Source organism: Microcebus murinus, chromosome 6, assembly GCF_040939455.1.
Source record: "Microcebus murinus isolate Inina chromosome 6, M.murinus_Inina_mat1.0, whole genome shotgun sequence".
In the NCBI taxonomy this organism is placed as follows: Eukaryota; Metazoa; Chordata; class Mammalia; order Primates; family Cheirogaleidae; genus Microcebus; species Microcebus murinus.
The window spans coordinates 83,285,071-83,307,935 of NC_134109.1; the positions used below are offsets into that span (position 1 = coordinate 83,285,071).

General features: G+C 36.5%; 1 protein-coding gene across 4 annotated transcripts in view; it reads left to right on the forward strand.

Annotated features, from left to right (window-relative positions):
* The window catches only part of CTDSPL2 (CTD small phosphatase like 2), an 87,257-nt gene that overhangs the window by 42,912 nt on the left and 21,480 nt on the right, over nt 1–22,865 (forward strand). For 3 of the 4 annotated variants that reach the window (XM_076004310.1, XM_012766687.3, XM_012766688.3), the window contains exons 3-8: nt 5,832–5,970; nt 9,112–9,261; nt 15,078–15,293; nt 18,630–18,708; nt 19,010–19,121; nt 22,192–22,278. In XM_076004310.1, the coding sequence (XP_075860425.1) occupies nt 5,832–5,970; nt 9,112–9,261; nt 15,078–15,293; nt 18,630–18,708; nt 19,010–19,121; nt 22,192–22,278 (783 nt within the window). The remainder of the gene's footprint in view (nt 1–5,831; nt 5,971–9,111; nt 9,262–15,077; nt 15,294–18,629; nt 18,709–19,009; nt 19,122–22,191; nt 22,279–22,865) is intronic. The other variant, XM_012766689.3, reaches the window with a different exon arrangement.

Sequence of the window (22,865 nt, forward strand, 5' to 3'; positions counted from 1 at the left end):
TGTTAAAGAGACTTTTATGTCCACATAAGATTGATACCTTCCTTGAAAGTCAAAAGGCCATACATGTGTGAATGTCTTTCTCATATGTATTTTGTTCTATTGAACTGTATATCTGTCTTTATACCCATTACACTGTCATTATTTTTTATTTTTTTGAGACAGAGTCTCACTTTGTTGCCCAGGCTAGAGTGAGTGCCATGGTGTCAGCCTGGCTCACAGCAACCTCAAACTCCCGGACTCAAGCGATCCTTCTGCCTCAGCCTCCCAAGTAGCTGGGACTACAGGCATGCACCACCATGCCCTAAGCTCAAAGGATCTGCCCACCTCAGCCTCCCAGAGAGCTAGGACTACAGGCATGAGCCACTGCGCCTGGCCTACACTGTCATTATTAATGTGGCTTTATAGTGAGTCTTAAAATGAAATAGTATAAGTCCTCCAACTTTGTTCTTTTTCAAGTTTGTTTTATTATTTATTTATCCATTTTATTTTTGAGACAAGAGTCTCACTGTGTTGCCCAGGCTGAGTGTCGTGCTGTCAGCCTAGCTCACAGCAACCTCAAACTCCTGGACTCAGGCGATCCTACTGCCTCAGCCTCCCAAGTAGCTGGGACTGCAGGCATGCGCCACCATGCCCGGCTAATATTTTTCCCATATATTTTTAGTTGGCCAATTAATTTCTTTCTGTTTTTAGTAGAGATGGGGTCTCACTCTTGCTCAGGCTGGTTTCGAACTCCTGGCCTTGAGTGATCCGCCTACCTTGGCTTCCTAGAGTGCTAGGATTATAGGCATGAGCCACCACGCCCAGCTTGTTTTATTATTTGAGATCCTTTATACATTCATATAAATTTTAGAATTAGCTTGTCTAGGCTGGATGCGGTGGTTGCTTTTCACTCAGGAGTTCAAGACCAGCCTGAGCAAGAGATCCCATCTCTACAATAAATAGAAAAATAAGCCAGGCATGGTGGCGTGTGCCTGTAGTCCCAGCTACTCGGGAGGCAGGGGCAGGAGGATCCCTTGAGTGCAGGAGTTTGAGTTTGCAGTGAACTACTATGATGCCAGTGCACTATAGCTGGGGGACAGTGTGAGACTCTGTCTTGGGGAAAAAAAAAGAAAGGAAAGAATTAGCTTATCTGTTTCTTCTATTAAAGCCACTGGCATTACAATAGAAATTATATTGAATGTATAGATCATTTAGTAAGAATGGGCATCTTAACAGTATTGATTCTGAGTCTGCGAATTCATGATCATGATATACCCCTTCATTAATAGATATTATAGATAGTCTTAATTTTTCTCAAAAATGTAGAGGTCTTGTACAATTTTCAATAGTTTTATTCTTACATATTTGATGTTTTGTGATAGTGTTTTAAATGGTATACACTTAACATTTTCATTTTCTATTTGTTGCTAATATATAGAAATATTTATTTTTTTGTTTTGACCAGGTACTGTGTGAAATTGCTAAATCACTAAATAGTTCTAGTCTTTGGAAGAGTTCATAGATTTCATACATTTATAATCATGTCATATGCCAAAGAATGAGAGTTTTACTTTTTTTGGTCACTGAGCCTTTTATTTCTTTTTCTTCACTTAATGCATTGTGTAGGACCTGTAGTACGATGTTCTATAGGAGTGGTAAATGCAGACACCCTTGCCTTGTTCTTAGGGGAAAAGAGTTTTAAATTGTCTGCTGTTTTGAGTAGTGTGATTACAATCTTGCTCTGTCCTGCTCTGCCCACACTGGATACACTGCCTGTTTGGTTATCATATTATAGTGCTTGTATTCACATAATACTTATTTTACTTACTAATGGCCCCAAATTGCAAGAGTAATGATGCTGATAATTATTCTATTTTATTATTGTTGTTGTTAATCTCTTATTGTATCTAATTTATAAATTATGCTTTATCATATGTATGTATATGAGAAAACGTGTATATAGGGTTCTGTACTATCCAGTTTCAAGCATCTTCTGGGGGTCTTGAAATGTATCCCCTTTGCGTAAGGAGGAAGTACTGTATTGGAATTTCATTTGCTATGAAATATTATTATTTTGATTTTTTTACCTCACCATTTAAAAATGTAAAAACCATTCTTAGTTTCCTGGCCATACTATGCCCTATGACTGTAGTTTACCAGCCCCTGGCTTAGATCCTTGACTGTACATTTGTATTTATTTTTTCTAATGTAAGTATTTAAAGGTAAGAATTTCAACATCCTGCTTTCCTTGTATCCCACACATTTTGATAAATTATATTAGTATTTTTATTACCTTATTTTCTTTGTGATTTATTCCTTGACACATGAATTACTTAGAAATGTGTTACTTAATTTCCAGATATTTGAGCATTTCTTAGATATCTTATAGTTGTTGATTTCTAACTTAATATTTGTGATCCAAGAATATACTCTGTATGATTTGATTTCTTTGGTACTTTTTGGTACTTTCTAACATGTAGTCTATCTTGTAAAAGAAGCCTTCAGGCCGGGCACTGTGGCTTATGCTTTGGGAGTGCTGAGATAGGAAGATTTCTTGAGGACAGAAGTTCGAGGCCAGCCTGGGGAAATAGTGAGACCACATCTCCACAAAAATTTAAAAATTAACCAGGCATTGTGGCATTTGCCTATAACCCCAGCTACTTGGGAGGGGATTGCTTGAGCCCAGGAATTTGAGCTATTATGGGGCCACTGTATTCTAACCAGGTAACAGTAGAACCCTATCTTTTAAAAATGAAATAAAAGAAAAAAATTAGCTGGGCGTGGTGGCACTCACCTGTAACCCCAACTACTCTGGAGGCTAAGGCGAAAGGATTGCTTGAGCCCAGGAGCTGGAGGCTACGGGGAGCTATGATTATTGCACCACTGCACTCCAGCCTGGATGACAGAATGACCCTAACTCTTAAAAAAAAAAAAAGAAAGAAAGAAAGACAGCTTTAAGTTTAACTACTTGGGCAAAAGCCCTTTCACCTATTTTTTGTTGTTGTTGTTATTCTTGTTTTTTGTTCTTTGTTTTTTTATTGTTGTTATTGGGGGTTTTTGTTTGTTTGTTTTTCATTAAAGTTGCTATAACCTGGCTGGCGATGGCTCACACCTGTAATCCTACCACTCTGGGAGGCTGAGGCGGGTGAATTGCTCGAGGTCAGGAGTTCGAAACCAGCCTGAGCAAGAGCGAGACCCCCGTCTTTACTATAAATAGAAAGAAATTAATTGGCCAACTAATATATATAGAAAACATCAGCCAGGCATGGTGGCGCATGCCTGTAGTCCGAGCTACTCGGGAGGCTGAGGCAAAAGGATTGCTTGAGCCCAGGAGTTTGAGGTTGCTGTGAGCTAGGCTGATGCCATGGCACTCTAGCCTGGGTAACAAAGTGAGACTGTCTCAAAAAAAAAAAAAAAAGTTGATAACCTGCAACAGATCCTCACTCCCCAGAGAGGTCCACCCTGGTCTAGCAGAGAGTCTTTACATGTGGTAATTCGCATTTCCTTTTGTGCCCATCTTAAAGATACAGCAGCTCCACTGGCTTAAGGCTCCACTTCTCAGGTCCCATAGGCCCACTATTTCTACTTCTTGTTTTTAGTAACTTTGATTAAGTTCTGAGGTTGCATTCCAGCTACTCTTTGCCTGACTGGGGTGTCCAAGTTATCTCTGGAGGTCCGGATGTGTTTTTGTTTGTGCCTTGGTTACAAAGTTACAGTCGCATGAAGTAATCTGTCCCAACATACCCCTCTCCCTTCTCTGGGACACGTTTTTTCCTTAAGCATTGTTACTTTTGTGTTGCAGAATGCAGGGTTTTATGAAATGTATGTATTTATGTTATGTCCGCTGTACTAAGAAATTTCTTAAAGGGGAGGCTAGAGCTTAGTGTATGTAATTGAAGATTTGTTATATTATTTCTATTCTAGATGGATTTTATAAAGAGCACTTACATTTTCTGTTAATGGAGATCCTATGTTAGGGAGAGACTTTCTCTTCCTTATTTTAAAATATAGAGGAATAATAAACTGTGAAAATTTGAAGAATTTTGTTGTGGATCACTGAGGCATTATTGTGTGCTATAATATCATATTGGTTTTATGGAGCTACCTAAAATTAGAGAAACTGCTGAGTAAAAGTAAAATTCTGTATTCCAGTAATATCTTTTTTCTGTTTTGATCCAAATGAGAAATTGTAATTTTCACCATTTACGATACCAAGGTTTTTTCCAGAAATAATAAAATATGCTAACATGCATTTTTAAAAGGCTGAGTATTTTATTAGTTTCTGTGAGATAAAAGTATTGAATACAAAAAAGGATAGATGAGCATGTCAAATTTATGTATAAATTATATATAGTGTATAGATTTGAAAAATCTAGTCTTTATCAAAAGATTTCAGGTACTAATTAAGGACTAATAGGGCAATATTATAATGTAAGAAAATCAGGTAGATTACTGTAGAAAAACTTTACAAACAAGAAGAAAATATATATAAAAGGAGAAAAATCAGGTTAATGCTTGGAAGTATACTATTTTAAGTCAGTAATTCTGTAAGAATAGTCTAAAGTGGTCATGTGGACTTGTCCCACATAAGGCAGTAAATGAAGAGCTTTTTAAGGGGTAGACTCCATGATGGCAGCATTTAAATAATTGAGATTGGCAGTGAGGGGTATGGCAAGGGCAGGCCTCCTTTTTTTTTTTAATTTCTCTTCTCTCTCCTCTCCTCTCTCCTCTCCTCTCCTCTCCTCTCCTCTCCTCTCCCCTCCCCTCCCCTCCCCTCCCCTCCCCTCCCCTCCCCTCTCCTCTCCCTCTCCCTCTCCCCCCTCTCCCTCTCCCTCCCTCTCCTCCCTCTCCCTCTCCCTCTCCCTCTCCTCTCCTCTCCTCTCCTCCCCTCCCCTCCCCATCCCCTCCCCGCCCCTCCCCTCCCCTTTGCAGTGAGGAGTATGACAAGGGCAGGCCTTTTTCCCTCTCCTCTCCTCTCCTCTCCTCTCCTCTCCTCTCCTCTCCTCTCCTCTCCTCTCCTCTCCCCTCCCCTCCCCTCCCCTCCCCTCCCCTCCCCTCCCCTCCCCTCCCCTCCCCTCCCCTCCCCTCCCCTCCCCTCCCCTCCCCTCCCCTCCCCTCCCCTCCCCTCCCCTCCCCTCCCCTCCCCTCCCCTCCCCTCTCCTCTCCTCTCCTCTCCTCTCCTCTCCTCTCCTCTCCTCTCCTCTCCTCTCCTCTCCTCTCCTCTCCTCTCCTCTCCTCTCCTCTCCTCTCCTCCCCTCCCCTCCCCTCCCCTCCCCTCCCCTCCCCTCCCCTCCCCTCCCCTCCCCTCCCCTCCCCTCCCCTCCCCTCCCCTCCCCTTCCTTTTCCCTTTCCCCTTCCTCTTCCTCTTCCTCTTCCTCTTCCTCTTCCTCTTCCTCTTCCTCTTCCTTCCTTGCCTTTTGTTTTCTTTTCTGTAACTTGCCAGCAAGTTCAGTGAGGCTTTCTCTCTTACCCTGAGTTGCTTAAGGAAATGATCTTTGATTCTTTAGGACCTTTCTAAAAATAAAGAAGAATTGTGGAAAATTCAGGGTACATTGTACAATTCAATGCTTTGATAACCTGGAAAATTTAATGAACCATGGGGAAAGGATCTAAATTGTGGGAATGTTGTAATTATATTTGTATATTGCAATTGTATTAATATCTTTATAACACTATCAAATTTTTCTTGTATTCCCTAACACTCTTTGATGTAACCTGTAATTGCATTTTGTTTTTCCTGGATATAAAAAACAGGGGAAAGTATATTATACCATATTTTATCATTTAAAAAGTATAACCCATAAGGCAGAATGACTGTGCTCAGTGCATGTTTTTCCCTCTTATATCTTAAGGAAGAGAGAGAAAATCCTTCAAAACGGAGTAGAATTGAACGTGATATAGATAATAATTTGATCACATCAACACCAAGAGCAGGAGAAAAGCCTAACAAACAGATCTCTCGAGTAAGACGGAAAAGTCAAGTAAATGGAGGTTTGTTAATATTTAGATATTGTTTTATTTAGGTGTAAGCAGAGATTGCACTTGACTCATTTCCTGTCTCTTTTTAAAAATCTACTTTGAGCAATTTCTACCTGATTTTTGTAGTCTTTGTATCAAATACGAGTAGCATGAAGTGAAATAAAATTTTACCTTCCAAAAAAATTTTTACTGTAATGAGTTAAAATAAGTAAAGACAGAGTAAATAGCTTTATACTATTTAGCATAAAAATATGTATGGATCAACATTTTTGGCCTCTGATAAACTGATTTCTTAAAGCAGTAATACTTACAACATAATTCATTTGAAATATGTACAAAATTTTTTTCCTGAATTACACTCTTTTAAGAGCTCAGAGGGGACTTGGATCACTTAGGCCAGTAGTTCTCAACTGGGGGTAGTTTTTTCCCCCAAGAGACATTTGTCAGTACCTGGAGACTCCCTTTTTGGTTGTCATAACCTGTGGAGAAGCTGCTACTGGCATCTATCAGGTATATGTCAGAGATGCTGCTAAACATCCTACAACACACAAGGCAGCTCCTCGCAATAAAGAATTGTCAGGCCCAAATGTCAGTTGAGCAGCTGTTGATAAACTTTGTTAATACCTTATTGTATAGCTGAGAAGCTCCTCAAAGTCAAAGGGGAGAAAAACATAAAGGACACGAAGAGAAAGCTATAAAGAACAACACTTTAGAGCATGGAGTGTTCATTTAACCAATGCTGTCTTAACAACAGCAATAACAATTCCTCTCCTCTTTCTGGCCACTGCAGTAATGTATCTTTATTGTTAGAAGTAACTAATGAGGAGAAAAAGGAGACTGAAAAAAGGGAACTGAGACTGGACAAAGGTGAAGAGGAGAGAGAGAGAAAGAAACAAGTTAAAAGAGCCATAGCAAAGAAGGAAAGAATTGCGATTGATACCAAGTAAAGTTGTGGAGAGTCAAAGGATGATTAATCAAAACTTCTGATTGATTTTATTTTTATTTTCTATTTTCTAAAATTTGTGGAAAATTTTTTATTTACAAGAAACTTTAAAACAACTGGTTATTCTTCCTAACCAGTGCCTGAATATCCATAAGTAATTTTTGATACTACTGTATATATAGTTTTCTGCTTCAGTAGAGCTATATTGCCTCTATTTATTTATCTGTTATTCATTAGAAGTAGATATGAGGAAGAGTTTTCTGAAATAAACATCTCAGAATGCAAACAAAAACAAAATCTTGCATTTATGTTTTAGATACTGGTAACTGGTAACTTGTTTGCTTGTTTACAAAGAATGTCTTTAATTTTCTGTTATACTATGTTGATTTGAAGCTTTTTGATCTATATAATTCTTGATGTAAATCTACTTTGAAAAAACTCAGTATGTTGCCATTTTTATAGCATCAGTATTAGGTCATTAAATATGAAATGTCTGATTTTGAATCAAAAGTGTAGTTTATTATGTCTCAAACAAGAAGCAGTACAGTTAATCAAAGTATGTGCCTAAACTGTTGACATAGTTTTGCCACCTTCAAGGTAGCTTGTTTATGCCAGCAGCGAAGAAGCCTAGGGGGCAAGTGGCAATGAAATCACAAAAGGCAGTTTCCACAGCTTATTGAGAATTGAATATTTTTCCTTGTGAAAAGTGGTCCAAAGCCTGGAATAAGTGGTAGTCAGTTGTTTCAAAGTCTGGTGAATACGGTGGATGACAGACAGTTTCCAAGTCCAACCTCTTTAGTTTGAGCAGTGTTGTTTGTGCGACATGTGGGTCCAACATTGTCTTGAAGGAGGATTGGCCTGTCTCTAATGACCAGTCTTGGCTGCTTAATCGCAAGCATCCTCATCATTTTTTCCAGTTGGTTGCAGTAGACACCCACTGTAATTGATTGACCAGGTTTCATGAAGCTGTGGTGGATAGTACCAGGGCTGGACCACCAGACACCATTAGCTTTTTTTGATGAATATTCGGTTTTGGATTGTGTTTCTGTACTTCTTCTTTATCCAACCATTGTGCTGAATGCTTGCAATTGTCAAAAAGAATCCCTTTTTCATCACATGGAACAATAGGGTGTAGAAATAGTTTGCCTTTATGTCGTGACAGCAAAGAAAGGCAAGCGTTGAGACAATTTTTCTTCTGGTGCTTATTTAATACACGTGGAACCCATCTATCCAGCTCCTTTACCTTGCCAGTTTGTTTCAAATGGTCCACTATTGTTGGAATAGTAACGTCAAACCTTGCTGCTAATTCACATGTAGGTTGAGATGGATTTACTTCCACTACAGCTTTCAGCTCATCATTAATCCATTTTGGTCTCAGGTTGCCCACGTGGCCCATTTTTAAAATTAACATGTTGACTGCCACACTAGAAAAGAAAAATTTTTCTTTGGGGCCATGGTGTTTTATTATGAAAATAGAATAAAAACTTTGAAAACAAAATGATCCTTTCTAATTTAATGAAAAATTTGTTGTCTTTTATTGTTTTCTGTGCAGGAGTTTTATGCAACTTGAAAAATAGTTCTCATGGCTCCCAAGGTGAAGAAATGTGTGAGTTGCATATGCTTCACAAGGCCCCAGGCTCAAAAATAGTGTGAGTTTAATACAACTCACATGTCAGTTAATGTGTTAAAATCACTATAATGGAACTTCTCAAATCATCAGTGTAGGGTGCATTCATTAGCCACACCCTTCCCAAACACTTGGTTGATATTTCGAGCTGTCTGTGCTGCCTTGGTTCCATGACATAACACATATTCGAAAATAACACAAATTTTTTACTTATTCATAGTTTCACAACAATTGCTCTAAAAAAATTTTGAAAGATAATCACAAGCCAAACCATGTGTTTGAAAGATTGAGGATGTACCTTCACATTAAAAATAAAACAAGTATCAAAGTGAAATGTCACAGACATCAACTGTCAAACCTAGTACTTAAGGAAATCAGACATTTCATAGTTAATAAGTGAATACATTTATGTATAAAGAACATTTGATTTATCTCGGGATTTCTTTGATAAGCTCTCCTGTAAATCAGTTTTCCTGAAATATTTTGAAGGAGGGGAAAGTTATTTTTGTAACGAGGGATTTAAAACACATTTCTGAAAGTCAGTGTTTTCTAGATTGTGACTTTTTTCTTATTTCTTTGTTAGAAGCTGGTAGTTATGAAATGACAAATCAACATGTTAAACAAAATGGAAAATTAGAAGATAATCCTTCCACTGGCAGTCCTCCAAGAACTACATTGTTGGGGACCATATTTTCACCTGTCTTCAACTTTTTTTCACCAGCAAATAAAAATGGTAAGTATTAACCGTAATTTGGGTTAAAAAAATTCATAGTTTTTTAAAAGATCTTTTTAATTTTACTGACCTGTTTTGTCAATGTCTTTTGTTTGTTTTAGTCTCATTAAAAATATACAGCTTTTTAAAAGCTGTTTCTTTTAAAGTGACTGAAATAAAATTCAGTTCTGTTGTAGTGAACTCTGCTTTCATTATCTACAAAGCTAGATAAACTTTTGAGCTGGAGGGAAAGTGTTTTGTTTTTACTGTGTTAAGATGACTCTTTTATTCTTTAGAGAATGTACAGGAGAGAATCCAGACACATTTTCAAGATCGTTAAAATGGAATTTATTTAATATTTTAAGTGAGTTGAAACCAGATTTTTTTGGTAACACTGTTTATTTTTATTATCATTTGCTTGATTTTTATCCCCCAGGGATTTTCATTGTAGACAAATAGTAACTCAATTCATTTGAATTAGGGTAGTTTCAGATAATGTAAAACTTATCTAAGTTTCCCAAGGGAATAAACATTGGCTTCCTTCACTTTGTATTTTTTTTGGGGGGGTTTTTTTTTGGGTTTTTTTCCCTAAGCTTCCATAATCACAGACTTTATATTTTTTTAATGGCCTAGCTTGTGTCCTGTCTTTTCTAATGATTGATGCTTTATGTCACGCATGATAATTTTGTCTGTAGGTTATTTCAGGGCAAGAGACCATGTCTTTATTTTTGTATCCGCCATGCTGTTTGATATAGTATTAGGTCCATGGAAGATAATCATTAAATGCTTGTTGCTTGATGATTTAAATTCTAACATTAATTATATTTCTGGATGATAGTACAATTTCTAAAAGGCAGAATGGTATAATATAAAATCAAGATGTTCTCGGAGAAAATAATGCATATTAGCACATTAAAGGATTATAAAGTCCTATAAGAGAAACAAAAGAAAAACAAAAGCTTCCTTCAAGTTTGTTTAACCTGGTATTTCATAGACATATTTGACCACAGAACCTGTTTCTGTATAATATCTATTAACATCTTATAGAACTAGATGCTGGTATAGTGGAAAGAGAATAGGCTTTGGAGTTAGATAAGCTTGTTTTAAAATTTTATCTTTGCCACTCTTTAGCTACATTACCTTGGAATAGTTCTTTAAATTCTTGTGCCTCTTAATCTGTGTATTGGGATAATTAATTTATACTTAAATGTTAGGGGTGATTTGAAGATTTTAATTCATTCAATAAATATTTATTGAGCATCTACAGTGTTCCAGTTATATGTATGTCACTGGATATTTAAAGATGTTTATCAAATGATCACTGCCCTCAAGGAGTTTACTTTTTTTATTTTAAGAGACAGGGTCTCACTCTGTTATCTGGGCCAGAATGCAGTGGCATTATAATAGCTCACTGCAAGCTCAAACTCCTGGGTTCAAACTGCCTTGGTTTCCCAAGGTGCTGGGACTCCAGTCGTGTGCCACCATGCCTGGCTAATTTTTTTAATTTTTTGTAGAGATGGGGTCTTGCTATGTGGTCTTCAACTCCTGGCCTCAAGCGATCCTCCCACCTTGGCCTCCTAAAGTGCTAGGATTAGAGGCGTGAGCCACTGTCCCTGGCCAGGAACTTTTTACCAGAGGGAAAAATGTAGGTAAATAAGTATAATAAATTTTATAGGTGCATTGATTGGAGGTATGGGATAGTGGGGTATTCACAGAATAGAGTGGTCCTGTCTTCTGGGCAGTGGTGATGGTGGCTCACAAAAGGCTTGATAGAAAAGCTGAATCCAGATAGAAGAAGCAGCATGAGCAAAGGCCCTGCAACAGGAAGCAACCTAGAATATTTGAGAAACTGTAGTTTGTAACTGATGGAGCACTGAATTTGAGAAGGCAGAAGAGTTATGAAGAAGTCAGATTATAGAGCCAGCACGGTAAGATGTTTCAGCTTAATCAGTGGGGAATGATTGAAAGGTTTTAAACTGGTGAATAATATGAGCAGATTTATGTTGAACACTTTGGCAGTAGTTTATTGGCTAGATTCTCAAGAGGCTGCAATCAGGGAGAACAATTAGTAGACTTGTATTAAGTAGTACATGCGAGACTCGAGATATTAATTGTGGTATTAGAGAAGAGAGGAAGGATCAGAGGATATAAAATGTGCAAATTTGGGGTACAGACTGGAGGTGACAGAAAAGAGAAGATTACACAAGGGTAGAGGTTTCAAGAAGGAGAAGAAAGTTCTTGGGAGATAGATAATTGAGGTTAATATGGGCCATCCTGATTTTGAGATGCCATGAAACAACCAAATATCTAGGAACAATTTGTTATTCTGGTGTGGACTTCAGAATTCTGGGTTTAAGCAGTAGATCATGGTATCATCAGCTTGTAGGTATTAGTTGAAACCAGTGGAATAAATGATTTCTTGGGTCAGCAGACCAAGACCAGAATTTGGGGGGAAAACATCAAAGGACTGGACAGAGTAAGAGGAGCCAATAAAAAAGACATGGAAGAAGCCAGGAAAGACATTGTGTTATAGAAGCCAAAGGAAGAGAAACTATCAAAACCCAGGGTCAAATAGTTGTAAAGACAGAAGAAAAGTAAATGATCATTGAAAAGACACCCCTAAACCTGACAGAAAGTCATTGGTATCTTTTGTCAGAACAGTTTTAGAGGAGCAGTTAAATTTAGTGCCTAATATTTTTGAGTTAGAAGAGTAAAGTGAAGAGTAAGAAAGGAGCAGCAAGTATAGATTACTGTTATGAGGAGCTTGAATTGAAAGAAATTAGGGAGGTTACATAGTCTCAGGGGATAGTTTGTATTTGCAGGATACAAGCATGAAAATTGAAAGGAGAGAATAATAGAGAAAGATTCTGGAAACTATTGACAGGGATGGAATCAAAACAGGTAAGCTGGGCGCGATGGTTCACGCCTGTAATCCTAGCACTTGGGGAAGCCGAGGTGGGCAGATCGTTTGAGCTCAGGAGTTTGAGACCAGCCTGAACAAGAGCGAGACCCCCGTCTCTACTAAAAAAAAATAGAAAGAAATTAGCTGGACAACAAAAATTTTAAAAAATAAAATAAAAAGAACAGGTAAAATAATTAAAATTGAAAGTGGGAAGAGACATTTTCTCCTCATGATGGAGGAAAGAAGCAGTAAAAGTATGTACAGAAATAGATGTTTGAGGAAGAAGTTGTTTGTTTGTTTGTTTGTTTGTTTGCAGGAGAGACAGGGTCTCATTCTTTTGCCCAGGTTGGCACAATCCTAGCTCACTGCAGCCTCAAACTCCTGGGCTGGAATGATCCTCATGGCTAGCTTAAAAAATTTTTGTTTTGTAGAGACATGGTCTTGCTATGTTATGTAGGCAGGTCTCAAACTCTAGGCCTAAAGGGATCTTTCTGCCTCAGCCCCCAAAGTGCTAGGATTACAGGAGTGAGCCTTCATGCCTGGGCAGTTACAATTTTTTTCTTTGAAAGAGGAGATGGTGTCATTTACTGAGATATTCCTGGTAGCAGGGACTTGAAGAAAGATCATGGTAAAGGTTTAGAATGTTAACCACTGGCAGGGGTGGGGAACCTTCAGCCTCAAGGCCACATGTGGCCCTCCAGATCCCCAAGTGCAACCCTTCAACCAAATCCAAACTTCACAGAACAAATCCCTTTATTAAAAGGATTTGTTCTGTAAAATTTGGGTTCAGTCAGAAGGCCAGACGTGGCCCTGAGGCTTCAGGTTCCCCATCCCTGCCTGGAAAATAAGAAAAAGGAACTGAGAGAGAGACACACGCAGAAGTACCAAACAGCATACTATGGACCTGGCTAAGATTAGAGGGTTTTATTTGTAGTATAGCTGGTCTTTATAGTGTTTCCTTCAGTACCTTGGGACTAGGGCCTAAGAATTCTGTTTGTTAGATTGATTGAATTTCTTGACAGATGACAATGAAGGACAAGAGATCAAGGATACTGAGGTTGCCATCTTGAGAGTGAGTTGAGTGATATACCATGAAGTCTTTTTTTTTTTTAATTTTGAAAAGTAGCTTATTTTATTTTAGCCATAGTTTAAGATAAAAAGAATAATATGACACACAAGTGGATATACATTAGAAAACAAATTATGGAGAATAGACTATATCGCCTCCTCAGAACTGAACCAAACATGATAACATATATAAGAACAGACACTGTAGTAATGAGACCACAACTGCTTAAAATTCTACTGAAATGTAGAAAATGTTATTCATGGTACAAAGAAAGACAACTAAAGAGAACGATGTGAAAGCAGCACCTTCATATTTAGCCTCATATTGATATATATGTTTTTTTTTTAATGTAATTTTTTTTAATTCCATAGAAGGAGCATAACATACATGCTGCATTTTGGCACAGGGCAAGCTCAATTCTGGCCAGAACACAGACGGCCACTATACCATGAAGTCTTAACTAGATTAAAAGGGAAGAGGAAGCCATTGAGATATATGTTTGGAGTAAATGATACTGGCCTTTATCAAGCTTGGAGATCACATATATAATGGGAGTATGAGATAGATTATTGGAAGGTTAGAAGGCTATACTAACGGATTAATATATAGGATTAGAATTTTAGATTTCAGAGGTGAACAGTTTCTTAGTGTTAATATGCAGGTTATGGCTATGGTAATAACTGCTAAAGAGCAGTGTGAGTGAAGATAGTTGGAGCTGAAGAGGACAGGAACTTTGAGGATTAGTCATTGAATGAATCATTGACATCACCTGTAATAACTGGACAAAATACCACATTAAATAGAGCAGTAAAGTAGTAGCTAGGTGTTAAACTCCTTCGTGATGGATAGGATTCAACTAGGAAGTGGTAAGTGACATCAGTGAGGACAAGTGAAGAATTACATAGCCATGCAACATCAGTCTCAAAAGACCAGACATTTTTTGCACATCAGTGGAAAACCAGTGATCTGGTGGCAGCAATGGAGATAAATGAACTCTGATTCAATTAGAACATTCGATGTGGAAGAATAAAGAGTGTTCGAGGGAAGGGTATCAGAAAAAGAGATATTTTTAGGAAAGATGTTAAATTTAAAACAGTGAGGGAGAAAGTATTTTGCAAGGAAGTTGATAATGTTGGACTTTGATTTTGTTATTTTTATTCTTTAAAATGACATCTGGAGGATTCTGGAAAGAAATGGAAAGAGTTGGGATCATTTCATAGCAGAAGAATTGGGCAGGGACCTCTTCAATCTTTATTTGGTAATGAGATAGAATTTTGTTGATAAATTATTCCGTCTTAAAAAGGTTCTCATGGTTAGAGGAACAGTTAGCTCTTTCTTGGATACCTCTGGTTGAAAAATTACAGTTACCTACATGGCAGGGATTATTAGCATTTGAATTGGAAAGATCGGTAGCTATTTAAGGATAATGAACATAACATAAAATGCCTAGCACATAGTACATACTTAATAAGTGATATTTGTCTTAATGAAAAATTCTGTTGTGGCTTTCATGTGACTATAAATGGATATTTCAAAACTTTTTGAAAACTTAAGAAAAACTCACAAATATTACTCTAGCCTGTAATGGTCTTTATTCCTCATTGTTTGAATTGTCTAGACAAGATTCACTAACAAATGTTCTCAGCTTTGTTCCCATATGAATTACTAGTTTAAATAAATTGTAGAGTGATATTGCATTTAGTTTTTCTAAATACTTGCATTTTTTTTCCTTGAATATTTCTTTTTTTTTTTATTTTGGCATATTATGGGGGTACAGATTTTAAGGTTTCAATAAATGCCCATTTCCCGCCCTCAATACTTGCATTTTAAAGTGATGATAGTGAGTATACTGAATTATGATTTCAGGAACATCAGGATCAGATTCTCCAGGGCAGGCTGTGGAAGCTGAAGAAATAGTAAAACAACTTGATATGGAACAGGTGGATGAGATTACTACCAGTACTACTACATCAACTAATGGAGCAGCTTACTCAAATCAAGCAGTTCAAGTGAGGCCGTCAATAAATAATGGTTTAGAAGAAGCAGAAGAAACAGTTAATCGTGATATCCCACCCCTTACAGGTGAGGAAAATTCCTTTTCTTATTCATTTTCATGAATAGTTTATAAAAATGTAGTATTATTTTTCTTAAGTGGGCAGATTTAAATACATAAGTTTTTCTTCCTTAAAGTTAAAAAAAATTAAAGTTGGAAACAAAACTTTGTCCCAAAAATCCACAGTCATTTTGAAATAGAAATTTTTTGCAAGATTGTTTTGACTAAGTATTAGTCATTTCACAGTTGAATTATTTCCAGCAATCTTACTGCTTGGAGAAATTTAATACAGCTAGCAAAATATATGCTTATGTTTATGAACATATTTCTTACTGTTGCACCAGTCTTGGACCCTTAGATCTGAGGTCTAAGGTCCCTAACTAGAGACAGTCTCATACCTTCAGATTTGTTTCATACATAGATGACATCCTCCAAAGGGGCCTTCTGTTTCCAGATCTCTCTCTCTGCCCAAACTTTGCAGCCTAGCTCTGGATACTTACAAAGGCCTAACATAATTATTGGGTTCCTCAGCTAGTTGTCATTGAATTGTGGAAACACATGAGATTAGGAATTTATTACCTCTGAGGACTGTGGTAGATAGACATAAAGTACAAGATGAAATTGAGTTCCACCATTCTTAAAGCAGAATAAAACTGAGGACGGCCATATTCTCATTTGGGGACAGAGATCTTAGATTTGCTTTTTTATTTTGGGGCTAACAGGAATTTAAGAGAGCCCAGTAAGTATGTATTGGTTAAGAAATATACCTTGGTATAAGGAAGTAGAATAATGTACAGATGTTCTCTGACTTACAATTTTTTTGACCTTATGATGGGTTTATCCAGGTATTACATGCATTTTGACTTACAATATTTTTGACTTATGATAGGTTTATCAGGATGTAGCCCAGTCATACATAGAGGAGCATCTGTACTCCTCTTGAATAAAAAGAAGAAATTTTAAATCACTGAAACAGAAGGAAACATTTAAAGAAAAAATGGACACAATTATGAAACTTTTAGATAGTGCAATCCCAGTAATACTAATATGGAGGGAAAACAGCAAAATGGGAAAGATTTATTTTAAATTCATCAAGTAACAGATCCATATCTATGATGTTAAACCCAGAATTTAAGAATAATACTGAATCTGACAAGCAAATTGACTCCATTATGAACAGTTAGTTTATTCTTTAGTGCATAAGAATTGCATGTTAAGCTATCTTCGACTTCTTATTTTATGCTGATTATTTTCCCCAGTGGGATAAGACTAATGAATGGTAAAATATAAAGTCCAGGGCTTTGGTTTCCTGTTTGATGCTTGTTGTATATTTTTGTGCTGCTGTATAAATGTTTGTATTTGTTTTTTCGGACAACTGAATATAGAAGACAGAATTCTGTAACTTTAGGGTTTCTAGAGGGGAAAAGTAAGGTGTACTACAGTTGTCACATTCATTCTTTTATTCCCCTAACATTTATGAGCACCTATTTTTGTGAGGAGGAATTGTTGATAAACATGATTAAGATAAGCTCCCTGACCCTGACGAGTTCATGATCTAATTGAAGAGCCTAGTATACAGAAAAATTACAATGGAGTGAGTATTATTACAGTTAAATGAGCAAAATGAGGTGGTGACACACTGCAGTTACTCTGGGATGCTCATGGGAAGATTTTAGAGGTAACATTTATGCTGATCTTAAAAGATGAGTATTAGTGACAAAAGTACTACTTTTCCTTAACTTTGAGAATGTAGCCAAAGAAAACAAGGTAGGAGGTTGGCTCTACCATTTACTTAGTTGTGTGACTTTGGACAATGTATGTAAGCTCTTGAGAGGACTGTAGTAGATAGACACATAAGAAACTCTGTTTTCTTAGCTTTAACATGGTAATACTTAAAGGTTTTGAAGGCTAAATGAGATGAAATATGAAAATACTTAGCATATAGGCACTCCATAATTTCAGATGCTAAATAATTTTAGGTGCTAAAGTACAGATACTCATTTCTCTGAGGGTAATAGGAATTTGAAACAGTAAAGTGATTGGAAGATACATTTTCCATTATTCCCTGTGCTAATGAATCATGATAAGCATAAAGTTGTTACAGGGGAACAAAAATTCTGCATTACATCTGATGTCATTCATTGAGCATACATATCATGATGACTTTTTTCAGAAGGTGTTACTATGTGATAATTGCAAAAACGGTTAGTTTTTGACCTGAAAGACCAATATTCCATTTCTATAGGAAGATCCATCCTTTAATTTTTTTTTTTTTTTAAAACGGTCTCACTGTCTCACCCAGGCTGGAGTATAGTGGTGTGATCATAGCTCACTGCAGCCTTAAACTCCTGGGCTCAAGCGATCCTCTTACCTCAGCCTCCCAAGTAGCTGGGACTATAGGAACACACTACCAGGCCAGGCTAATATTTCTATTTTTTATAGAGACTGAGGTCTTGCTATGTTGCCCAGGCTGGTCTCAAGCAATCCTCCCGCCTTGGCCTCCCAAAGTGCTGGGATAATAGGCGTGAGCCAGTGCACCTGGCCAGATTACAGCAATTTTTTATTTGTTTCTACCTTAAAGTTTTGAGTCTTAGATTTTACCTGTTTGGCTTGGCTTGTAAGTTACCTTTGTCTTCTCCTTCAATTTAAGTTGTAATGATTGTCTTAGAAAATTCCCATTATAATTTCTAAAGCTCCATCAATTGATATAATCTGCTCAGAGAGTAAATTATGTGGTATGGAATATAGAAATTAAGTTGCTTATAAATTAGTAAAATAATAGATTCTCTAAAGCAATAATTTCCACATAGAGCAGCATTTCTTTTTAAGATCATATATAGCCTTGAGATTCCTGGAAAAGTACACATACAGTACTTTTTTGTATTCTTCAAAGGGTTCACAGACCTTAAAGACTATTCATGGATCGCAGATTTTAAAACTACATTTGGGTCTATTGTCAGCATATCTTATGTATAATGTATTGATGCCTTACTTCACTTTATGAAGTATTATCTCTACAAGAGCACCAGGAAATTTTTATGATTATTGCACATAAACACCATCCAGTTAGAAACTGAATTTTTATGGAGTGCATTTTTCTAGTAATTAGTAAATTTTCTCTAAGCTGATAAGGATCTTAATTGTACTAGCCGTGATCTACTTTGCCATTTTGTCTGTAGTGATTATTTTCCCCTTTGATCTAGAGTTAGATCTATGTTAATAAATTTGTTTCTCATATTGTTTACAAATTATTTCTATCTTTAACCTAAAATACACAGGGCTTCAGAAAGATCTTATGTAGAAGCAGTAAAATGTGTATTTCATGAATCATTAAGTAATAGTAATATTTTCTCTTTATTAAATAGCACCAGTAACTCCAGATAGTGGTTATTCATCAGCCCACGCAGAGGCCACCTATGAAGAAGACTGGGAAGTATTTGACCCGTGAGTTGGGGTTTTTGTTTTTTTTCCCCTTTCTTTCCTTTCTGGAGCATGATGAAAGTATGTTATCTGTGTGGAGGGGTGGCTTAATGGTATATTACCAAGAACATGTGACCTGTAGGTATTAAAACCTTTACTGAGTTACAGCAATACTAATTTGTATATTTCACTTTTATTTACATGTTTTATAAATTTGGCTTACTGGGTTAATTGTGCTTTATTTAATTAAATGGGCTGAATTTAGTAATATCTTTTATATTTATAAAGTAGGAATGTTGAAATTTTCTTAAAATTTGATTTATAGCTATTATTTCATCAAACATGTTCCACCACTGACAGAAGAACAATTAAATAGGAAACCTGCTCTTCCATTGAAAACAAGAAGCACACCAGAATTCTCCCTAGTTTTAGACCTGGTAAGTATATTATCTGCAGGTAGAGAGAATAAAGGAGTTAAATTCTTTTTAAAAATAATAGCTCAAAATACCTCAAAGAATACAAATGAATGAGTAGCCATCACACTTACTATAAATATATCCTAGGAGTTCTGAAATGATTTTATTTAAGCATAGTCTAATGTTAGGGTACTTAGTTTGGTTAGTATCAGGTACCTTTTAAGAATAAATTAGACTTTTTAAAGTTTTTTCCTTCATACTCCTGAGATCCTTGTGATTTGTTTTTTAATCTCTTAAAAATTCTAATTTCTCTCCCTATCTTGTGTTAAAAAAAAAATTCTAATTTCATTTTATTAGAATCATGCCTATTTTAGATTTTCCCCTTTTTTAATGGGATCATGTGCCCCTGAAGGACCAAATATAATTTGGGTCTCAGTGAGTGAACCATATGCAAGACCATAATTCCTTTCTTATTCTTACTTTGACATACTATCTAATACAATAAACATTGAATTAACCATCTATAAAGCATTATCTCTTAATTTTGACTAATAAAGCCTTTAATATGCTCTCTTGATGTGATTTACAATTTCTATTTTAGGGTACCAGAAGAGCTTTGAAACCTGAATATCTCATACCTTTTGTTAATCAAATTTAATATATAGTTAACACATTTACTGTCTGCCTCTAATTTCTTGATATTAGCAAAAAGTATCTTATATCGATATATTGGAAGATATGGAAGATATTCATTATTGGAAAATATTCATTATTTAACATTTTTTTACTGGTACCCTATGATTAGAGATGTGGTTTAGTTCTTATAGAAAATTTTATCTTGATGAAAAAGCCTATTGTTAGCCAGGCGTGGTGGTGTGCACTTGTAGTCCTAGCTGCTTGGGAGGCTGAAGCAGGAGGATCGCTTGAGCCCAGGAGTTTGAGGTTGCTGTGATCTAGGTTGATGCCACAGCACTCTAGCCTGGGTAAGAATGGGAGACTCTTATCTCTAAAAAAGAAAAAAATGAAAAGAAATAGCCTATTCTTTTAATTTTTTTTTTTTTTTTTTTTTTTTTTTTTTGAGACAGAGTCTCGCTTTGTCGCCCAGGCTGGAGTGAGTGCCATGGCGTCAGCCTAGCTCACAGCAACCTCAAACTCCTGGGCTCAAACAATCCTGCTGCCTCAGCCTCCCAAGTAGCTGGGATTACAGGCATGTGCCACCATGCCCGGCTAATTTTTTCTATATATATATTAGTTGGCCAATTAATTTCTTTCTATTTATAGTAGAGACAGGGTCTCGCTCTTGCTCAGGCTGGTTTTGAACTGCTGACCTCGAGCAATCCACCCGCCTCGGCCTCCCAGAGTGCTAGGATTACAGGCATGAGCCACCGCGCCCGGCCTAAATTTTTAATTAGCATTTATAGTAGTGATTTGAGAGTTCAGCATCTTAGCCTTTGCCTAGCCAAAGAGATGTATAAGTATCCAGAAATCCTAAGATACCAACTAGAGGTAAGTAAAAAGAGGGGGGAAAAACTGAAACTGATTCTAGGTAGTTCGTATTTGATGTGCAAGTTAGTGGAGAAAATTCAAAAAGATTTTGATGTTAGGAGTTGATACAGTCATGATATCAAGTTTGGCCATATTATTTTGAATCTAATGTAAAGATAAATAGAGAAGAAAAGATAAGTATTGGCTGAACATAATTTTATAGAAGTAGATGAAGAATGATCAGACTTAAATAGTCTGTAGATGAAGTAGTAGGATTAGTTATAATTCAGTTGTAGGAAAGAGAGTACCTTGAAAAGTTTAGTCTGATTTGCTATTAGAAGAAAGTGAGGCATATCTAGAGTATTCTTTGCTGTTTGCCTCAGCAGAGTTTAACATGAGGTTAAAAGACACATTCCAGCTGGTAAAATGTGGAATCACAAGGTATGAACATTTCTGTTTCATTTTAATTGATCTTAAATGTATTAAAAATTTGGGGGGAAATTATTAGCAGCTTTATTTTAAAAAATGCTGTCACTTAATACTAATGGAAACCAAGGCCTTTTCAAGCATTCAGGATTTGAGAAATATACTAAATATTTATACCTATCTTAGACTGAACTTTCCTTACTTTCTTATCCCTTTAATGAGAAAACAGGATGTGGTAATGAAAGATGACAAGTTTTATTGACTGCTATTTAGTCAAATGATGTATATTAAATGTATTTGTGAGATACTAAAATAATCTTTTCCTAAAATAAGATGCTTTATAAAAAGTTGGAGGATAAGGAGGGTGGGTGCAGTAGCTCACACTACTGGATGCAGTCCAAGGCTGGGTGCAGTAGCTCACACCTATAATTCTAGAACTCTGGGAAGCTGAGGTGGGAGGATCTCTTGAGCCCAGGAGTAGGAGACCAGCCTGAGCAAGAGCAAGCATGCCTGTAGTCCCAGCTACTCAAGGAGGCTGAGGCAGAAGGATCACTTTAGCCTAGGAATTTGAGGCTAAAGTGAGCTATGATGACACCACTGTACTTTTCCTGGGGCAACAGAACGAGATTCTGTCTCAAAGAAAAAAAAGGAATTATACAAATAAATATATATATATTTTTAATAATAGATTCTAGAATAACTTGCATTTGCTAATTGTAAAAAAAAAATCTCGTATGCATGTGCTTTTAATTGAAAGTAGGCAACTGCAGAACTCAGAGCAATGGCTCTTGAACTTAAGCATGCATCAGCATCATCTGAAGGAGGTTATATAAACATAGATTGCTGAGGTCATCCTCCACTACTCCTTCAGTGACCCATCTCCACATAGCCCTCCCCCTAGTTTCTGAGTCATCAGAAGTGGAGCTAGAGAATTTACATTTGCATTTCTAACTAATTCTGAGATGATGGTGATGCTGCTTCCTGTTCTGGCAGCTATACTCAAGAACCAGTGACTTTAGAAAATTCTGTCCTATATTGCTAGGACACATACAGTAATGTGTTATGAATGTATAATTCCATATATGAATAGGTGTTTTAGTAAGTGTTTTTGGTGATCATAAATACATTATCATTTGAAATTTCTTTTAATAATCTTGTTTCATTCAATGTGTTTTTTAAGGATGAAACACTAGTGCACTGTAGTCTAAATGAGCTAGAAGATGCAGCACTTACTTTTCCAGTCCTTTTCCAAGATGTCATTTATCAGGTAATTTAAAAAATTTCTTTTTAATAATTTTTGGCCTGTTAGGTAACATTCTGAGCTGAGAAATTTTTTGTAATTTGTGTCTGTGTGAGTGAGTGAAATTAAATGTGTTTTTCTGTAGAACTCTCAATGGATTTCATCAATATTTTAACGATTAATAAAAATAGCATCACACTAGATACTACATAAAATGACATTAATTTATTATCCCCCAAATGCTAATTTTTCTTTTATTCAGTGATTTCTGTTAGTTTCATAATCTGTTTGCCAGCAGGTGGAGGCAGGAGCACTGACATCATAGATCCCAAAAAAGGAACTTTCCAGGTTAACACCTGGTGTTTTTTTCAAAAATCCAATGAATATATAAAGAAAAGTCATTCCTTGTTGGTCATATATTTTCTGTGGCAGTAATGTGGTCTGTAAAATTGCAGTTTGGTAGATCTATTTTATATTAATACAGAATTCCAGGACACTCTTCTAGTTATTGCTTTACTTAAAAAAATTGAGTATCTGCATTTCTCTCTCTTCTGTGCCAGTGGACAGGTAACAGCACAAAATAGAAATGTGGTTAACCTTTCACTGTGGATTAT